We start from the raw sequence: 8129 nt of genomic DNA, 5'->3' as shown, positions 1-8129 counted from the left end.
AATGTCTCTCAAAATTATGACCTAGGCATCATTATCTGTCTGCAAATCCCAGAAGGTAAACATCTGTGGGGAAAGTCTGAACTGTGCTCTATTGCCATCAGCTTTATAGAAAATCGGTGGGTAAGTATGACTGTACTATAGTTGCTATAACAACAAGTAGATACACAAATGCCACACAGAGCTCGAGCTCTGCGGACTTCCTTAAATGGGAAATGGGCTGTGTCTGTGAGAAGAGAGTCACCTCAAAGCCCTTTGGGATGCCCAAGAAGGTGAGATCTTTGTGCCCAGTTTGCCTGGGGAAAATGTTCCATGAAAAGAAACAGTGACTTCTCCAAGTGTCTGGAAGGATGCTTATGGCAAGACAGTCTCTTTACAGTCAGCAAATATTACTTTTGTTCCTGAAGTTCTTCCTTTATGGAAGAGACCTATTGATCTGAGAGAATGGCCTTTCCATGGCCGGGGACTTAATTCTGTATTGAATTCCACATTGACAGAGAAGATCTCATTTTCTTTTGCACTCCAGAGGCTTAAGCCCAATTTTTCTAGAACCCTATGTGTATCATCCCTAGTCCATGATAGATCATATTTCCTGAAGGGTTCATTTCAAACTAGGAACTGAATAGATGCCTAGAGCGGGAATTGGTTTCCTTTCTCCCCAGAGTGGCAGTGCACAATACCCGCAGAGAGCATGCAGTGCTAGGTAAGATGCTGTGCAGGACACATCATTGCAGAGTGGGCGTGGGAGCCCTGTGCTTGCATGCCCCATTGCAATGAATCTTCTGTAATTTGTGCTGTTTACAGCAATGCTGGTGACTTTTAAACATTTCTCATTTCTTATGGTAGTGCCCTGGGGCTAACTAAGAACAGCGCCCCCTTGTGCCAGGCACTGTACAAACTGAACAATAGCCCCTGCCCCCAAGAAGCCTACAACCTGAATAGAGAAGGTAGACAAAGGGCAGGGGAGAGGGATAGAGCAAAGCAGAGTGAATGATGAGATGGCACCATTTTTTAAATCTGTTTTATTATTTCAGCCCTTTCAGTGTTAGGAGAGGATTAGCTAGCTGGCAAGACAAAGGACAAGAGGGGGATGGAGAGGTAGAGACAGTGAGGAAGCGGGTGGAAGGGGTTACAGAGGAGAGGGAAGGGATGGAGCAAACAGCCAGTCAGCACAGGGAAGAGAGCGCAAACTGCAGAAAACTGTATAATGACAGCATCCTGGTCATTTGGTCCCTCAAGAAGGTACATACCTTCATATTAAGTAAACTGAAGGTATGGATGCTCCCTCTAATGTCAGGTACCCTCTTAGATAGATGTGAACTGACTCTCCTCCCCCCTCCCTTGGAGGAAAACAGGTATCTCTGGATTGTGCTGTTTAGTGAGATTGTCCCCATGGAGACTCTAAGTTTCTGGCGGTACAGCCTGCTAGTTACTGGGACAGTGGGTGAGGTGGAGAGTATTTTAAGCCTTGCATTACTCTCTGTTTATAGCAGTCGGAAATGTTTTGTTTCTCTCTTGTGGGGAGCCCAGCACTGGAATAGCAGGGGGCTGCAGGGCAGGACTGAGGCATTGGCAGAGCTAGGTGGGGAAAGTTTACAGCTGAACACTGCAAATTGTTCCTGACTTTGCCCACTGTATTCAGGAGCTGCAAGCTGTGACAAGAATACTGGGATGCTAGAGATCTTTACTGAGGGCTGGCTTTATCAGATGTTTTCTCCCTGCTTTTTCCCAGCTAGGCGTCATCTGGGATCTCTTTGCAAATGACCACTTGGGCAGAGCGTGAGTTCTTGTGTAAAGAGAGGCATACCGCATGGCCAGGGTTTTCCCCAAGAGCTTATCATAAACTGGCAGTTGCAAGACCACCATGCACAGACAGCAAGATCAAAGTTCGTCAGAAACTGCGCTGCCCCTGGGAAGACACTAGCCGCTGGCACATCTGGGGATATCACACCTGGCTGGATGTAGGGAGGTTGCCACCACTCTTCCCTTCGAGGCCAGACATACCTTATGACAGCAATGTGTGGCGATGGATTACTGCTCCCAGGGCATACTGCATGCCCCAGCCACCTGTCCCGCCTCCCTCAGAGATGGATAGGAACACTTACCTCAAGTTTATCACACAGGGAGCTCTGTTTTTCAACCAGAAACATAAGGAAAGAGCTATGGCCCAAATACAGAAAGAGCTCCAAGAATGCAAGCGACTGAAGACGATGAGTGAGTGCCGAGCTCCCCCCCTAAACAGCCAGGGAAATATTTTGCCTCCTCAGGACTTCAAACGGTAAGGAGTGCTGACTTTGCCGTGCCCCATCAGTTGCTGTGGAGCACATCGCAGGGCATGGAATCCTAACCACTAGCTCACAAGGGATTGGTGGCAGGTGGGCTTCCAACTGCATATGACAGGTTTCAGAGTAACAGCCGTGTTAGTCTGTATTTGCAAAAAGAAAAGGAGTACTTGTGGCACCTTAGAGACTAACCAATTTATTTGAGCATAAGCTTTCGTGAGCTACAGCTCACTTCATCGGATGCATACTGTGGAAAGTGTAGAAGATCTTTTATACACACAAAGCATGAAAAAATACCTCCCCCCACCCCACTCTCCTGCTGCCAATAGCTTATCTAAAGTGATCGCTCTCCTTACAATGTGTATGATAATCAAGTTGGGTCGTTTCCAGCACAAATCCAGGTTTTCTCACCCCCCCCCCCACAAAACCAGCAGGAGAGTGGGTTTGTGTGTGTGTGGGCGGGGGGGTGAGAAAACCTGGATTTTTGCTGGAAACGGCCCAACTTGATTATCATACACATTGTAAGGAGAGCGATCACTTTAGATAAGCTATTGCCAGCAGGAGAGTGGGGTGGGGGGAGGTATTTTTTCACGCTTTGTGTGTATAAAAAGATCTTCTACACTTTCCACGGTATGCATCCGATGAAGTGAGCTGTAGCTCACGAAAGCTTATGCTCAAATAAATTGGTTAGTCTCTAAGGTGCCACAAGTCCTCCTTTTCTAACTGCATATGAAGCATTCAGCATTGCCCATTGTCTGGCATTGGATAGCTGGGCAGATTTTATAGACTCTGATTTTATAATTCCTGGGTTACGTTGTGGTAAGAACACTTCTGGTGTCTCCCCTCCACAGGAGCAGCTGAGGTCCAATGGACTGTGCACAGTGCTAGAACAGTGCTTGTTTCCGAGTCATTTGTGTGATCTTGGGCAACAGTCATCAGTGCTCTGTGCCTCAGGGATAATGGAGTCATGGATTCTAACACCAGAAGGGACTATCAGCTATGTTAGATATTAGGAAAATCTTTCTTTCTAACTATGAGGGTAGTTAAGGCCCCCTCACTGCAGATTTTAAGAACAGGTTAGACAAACACCTGTCAGTGATGGTCCAGGTTTACTTGGTCCTGCCTCATCGCAGGGGGTTGGGCTTGATGACCTCTCAAGGTCCTTTCCAGCCCTACATTTCTATGATTCTGTCATCTAGTTGGACCTTCTGTGTATCACAGGTCACCAACACCACCCAGCCATCCCCGCATCAAGCCCAACAATCAGAATTAGACCAAAGTAGGCTATCCCTCAGGAGACAACACTTTTCTGTATCACTGGCAGAGAACAGGAAGGATGGAGCCTGTTATGGCTGGGAATTCATGTAGCTTTCCCACATGCAACCCTGTGTTAATAGTGACCAATAGCCCCTTCCCCTGCCTAGCACTACAATTCTCAGTACTCCCTGCTACCCAACCTGATGCTGTCTTCAGTTCTCCAAGGACCAATGGTGGATTAATGCATGGACCCATGCAGTCCATGCCTAGTGGCCCCTGCCAATTTAGGGGCTCCTGCAGGTGTACCAGAACCTGTGTAGAAGTGGGGGGGCCACTGTTGCCAGAACTGTGGCCCTGCCCCCTGCTTCTCATCTCCCCCCCCCCCCCCCCCCCCGGGACCCGCAGGCTGGAAGCTGGAGCCAGGTCACGGTAAGAGCCAGCCAGGGAGCCTGGGCTGCTGTGGGGAGCCCTGGGTGGGGGGCCCAAAAGCAGTCCCTGGTCCATGTCCTCTCCAGGGCTCCCCACAGCAGTCTGGGTTCCCTGGGCGGCTTTTACCATGGTCTGGCTCAGGATTCCAGCATGACTAGGGTCGTGGGGGGAAAAGGAGCAGGGGGCAGTGCCCCATGGTGAGGAGTGGGGTGGGGGGCAAATGTTCTTTGTGCCCAGGGTCCCAATAAATCTTAATCTGTCTCTGCCAAGGACAGCCTAGTTCTCTCCAAAAGGCTTAACCTTAACACTGAGGAGAAAGCTTAGTCCCTACAGAGCCGAGCACCCTGGGCTTGAGTTCCCTGAGCACTCACTCGAGTCATGCTTTAATCCTTGGCAAGGAACGCCATTCCCAATGTGGAGCCAACATTCTGCATGTCAGCAGCTGAGCTGCAAACACCATCCCTGCCCTTGGAGCCCTGGCTGGCTAGGAGATGGTCTCTCCATCCCCACCCCAGCACAACATTATTTGGTCCAAGACCTGGCAGAAGACCACACCTCTGCTGACAAGGTCTCTTCCTACTTGAGAATGAGGATGCCTTTCAGGGAGAGGGCTACAGGAGAGGACATGTGCAGCAGGTACAGGAAGCAGCCCGGGTGTGTGGCCACCATGGCATGTCTACACAGCCCACATCAGCAAGTCTCCCCGCCTACACTGACAGACTCAAGGTAGTGGGGGCTTGCGCTGGCATTCTGAAAATAGACAGCACTTTGAAGTTATGACTCCGGCTGGAGCTTGGGCTCTGAAGCCTAGGGAGGGGAGTAGGCTTTAGAGCCTGAGTTCCAACCACACCTTCAAAGAGCTGTCTACCCAGCTGGTTTTGGAGTGCTGGAGCAAGCCCTGCTAGCCTGAGTCTGTTGACCTGGGCTGGAAGGCTCAGTGCTGTGGGCTGCGTAGTCATACCCTAGGAGCTTGTGTAACCACCAACTGCAGAGAGCAGGGCACCTTAGAAGACCACACAGATATTTAGAAGAGAAGTGTGGTAGGTACTGAATGTACTTAGGAGCTATTTCTAAAGCTGTACTGAAAGTTTCCATTAAGGGCAGGCAGTCTTGCAGGTACCACACATTCATCCTCTGAGAGCAGAGCAATCAGAGTTCAGGAGGAAAGGATTATAAATATGGGAGTTGCAGACAGCCTGCCGGACTTAGTGACTGATCAATGCAGGACCAAGAGATGTGTCTGCCTGGAGGCTGTGTCCTAATACCTGTGCAGCTTTGGACAGAAACTGTAGCTCTAGAAACTGTGGAGACTGTTGGCTATGGGACTGGAATTGCTGCTGGCTACATGGAGCTTCTGACAGTTTTGCTGAGGAGATTCTGAGGTGTTTGGCAGGGTACTGAGAGGCTGCTGTTTTCCTTGTGCTCTGGAGAATCTAGGTGACACCTACATTTTGTGCCAACCCTCAGAGGGAAATGTATCTGCATGTGTGTACCAAAGTATAAAAGTTGATATGGGGAAGCCTGGATAAGTAACATCACTAGCTTGACCCTCTAATAGTTTTATTTAAGAAATTATTCAAAAATACTGTTTGCAAACATTTGTGTACATATTAAATGGTTGTTCATTAAGAAATTGTATGGCACTCTCTCTCAGGTGGATTGGCAAATGTTGTTAACACCGACATCCAGGGACTTTGCACACCATAACAAATAAAAGGAAGGTTTAAAACAAATAAAAGGAAGTATTCACACAACACACAGTCAACCTATGGAACTCCTCGCCAGATAATGTTGTGAAGGCCAAGACCATAACTGGGTACAAAAAAGAACTAGATAAATTCATGGAGGATCGGTCCATCAATGGCTATTAGCCAGGATGGGCAGGGATGGTGTCCCTAACCTCTGTTTGCCAGAAGCTGGGAATGAATGACAGAGGATGGATCAGATGATGATTACCTGTTCTGTTCATTCTCTCTGGGGCACCTGGCTTTGGCCACTGTCAGAGGACAGGATACGGGGCTAGATGGACCTTTGGTCTGACCCAGTAGGGTCATTCTTATGTTCATAGGTCTGAGATTTAACTCTGTGTATATTTTTTCTTTATACTTTTCTGATTTGTGCTTCTGCAGAGCAGTAAGCTGCAGTGCAGGAAAAAGGAGAGTGTAGTAGTTATACATATTACCTCAGCACTCCCCCAGCCCATTACAATTGACTGCATGCAAGAATCCCCTCCAAGCCCATGGGAAAGAAGGTGCCACGATCTGTGACTATAGCACCAATGTTGCTGAGCCATTTGGACTGTTTGTTTGCTGACAATGGTGTTGGAGTGACTCCTGGGTATATTCCCACCTCTCCAAAGGCTGAAGGAGTGTTCTCCACCCCAAAGCAAGGGGTGGGAGAGTTTGGAAAATCCTAACTCCAGGAGAGAAGCCCCACCCCACCAACAAGCAACTTCTTCCTGCTGTGGAAGCCTGGCTCAGACACCCCCCACTTCCTGTTAAGGATTCATGCTGAACACAATAGTTCCAACAATTATTTCCTGTACTACAAAAGTTTTTTTCTCCTGCTGATAATAGCTCATCTTAATTAATTAGCCTCTTAGAGCTGATGTGGCAACTTCCACCTTTTCATGTTCTCTGTATGTATATCCATCTTCTTACTATACGTTCCATTCTATGCATCCGATGAAGTGAGCTGTAGCCCACGAAAGCTCATGCTCAAATAAATGTGTTAGTCTCTAAGATGCCACAAGTACTCCTTTTCTTTTTGTGGATACAGACCAACACGGCTGCCACTCTGAAACCTGTACATAGAATGACCACTAGAGAGCACTCACATCATAGAAATTAAGGATGAAACATATTAGCTCATCTCTGCAGCTAGGGTTGTTTCAAGTACAGTAGATTTCCTAGTGCTGTGTCTAGCCTAGCTTAGAAATCCCAAGGGATGAAGCTTCCACGACTTCCGTTGGGAGACTATTTTACAGCCGCCCTAATGCATCTCTCCATGAAGAAGTTTCTCCCTCCCCGATATTTGGCCTAAACGTTAGTTCCTGAGTTTCATACCATTATTCCTCATTATACTTCTGTGAAGCAGCTTTAACAATTGCATGGTCTCAGTGGTATTTGAGTGACTGGCAAACATTACTCAAAGCCAAATTTTCTAAGTACTATAGATCCTTAATTCTCTTGTTGTTCTCTCCCCCCTTTGCACGCCCGCACATGTTGCTGTGCCTGCCGGAGCCCCTGGAAGATGCCTGTTCCTTTCAGACAAGGAGGTTCAGGCCAAGCCTGGCTGTAGGACAGGACGCCACTCCTCCCTAGTATTGATCAGGGGATCATGCTAGTAGATCTGTACTTCTAGGAGCAGGTGCTCCATTCCGGTGACTGGGATCAGTCTTGAAGAACGTTCTCCAGCAGACAGGGAGACCTTTACCCAGCGCAGCATGGTAACCAAGTATATTACCCCTTTCTACAGAGAGAATTAATATTTACAGTTGGGGCCCTAATAATCTACCATCCCTCCAATCCTTTGGGAGCTAGCTAAGTCAGGGATAAAACAGCAAGGTACCTTTCTGTTTGGAAACTAACACATTGATCCTCCCTTCCTTTTGGACAGATACAGACACCTGACTGCAGGAAGAGGCCTGCAATCTCTCTGTGTCCAGCTGCAGCCAGTTAGACCTGCAACTAGAGACTGTTGGGATTGGCCTTGCCCCAGTCTCCAACCCCATTACCAAGAGACAGCACTGAGACTTGCCTTGAGGAATAGCAGTCCAGTCTATGAAGAGTTGCTGCAGAAATACCAGGAGTTGGCCGTGTCTGGGAGACAAACAGTGTACCATAACACTCCCAGCAAACAGAACCCACAACATTAGAGGGGATAACTCTAAGGCTCAAGGGGGCTGTTGGGGACTATCGGCAGGGGACCCAACTATGTGGGATTGCACAAGCCATTATGTCAGAGGACAGCAACCAGCACCCCAAATACTGAGTGTGCACTGGTGATGCAGGCAGGATCTGCCAGCGATCAGGCACCCCCAAAACAGCAAGATACCTCTGCTACTTCATATCAAAGATCATCATCCAGGAACCTCCGCCACAAAAATACGAATGTAACAGCTTGGATTTAAAACAGCACAGCGCTTGGGAGTCCCCAGCACTG

The 8129-nt window shown here is 48.2% G+C and overlaps 1 protein-coding gene across 1 annotated transcript; it reads left to right on the top strand.

Annotated features, from left to right (window-relative positions):
• The first annotated feature begins 1584 nt into the window (after positions 1-1584).
• TEX52 (testis expressed 52) lies at positions 1585-7847 on the top strand. The gene is made up of 2 exons (XM_048843597.2): positions 1585-2275; positions 7584-7847. The coding sequence occupies exons 1-2, from the start codon at positions 1758-1760 to the stop codon at positions 7840-7842; spliced, it is 777 nt and encodes a 258-aa protein (XP_048699554.2). The 5' UTR covers positions 1585-1757; the 3' UTR covers positions 7843-7847.
• The last annotated feature ends 282 nt before the right edge of the window (positions 7848-8129 follow it).

Source organism: Caretta caretta, chromosome 1 (assembly GCF_965140235.1).
Source record: "Caretta caretta isolate rCarCar2 chromosome 1, rCarCar1.hap1, whole genome shotgun sequence".
Classification (NCBI taxonomy): Eukaryota; Metazoa; Chordata; order Testudines; family Cheloniidae; genus Caretta; species Caretta caretta.
The sequence above is the reverse complement of the archived record's forward strand: the minus strand, read 5'-3'. Positions and strand labels throughout refer to the sequence as shown.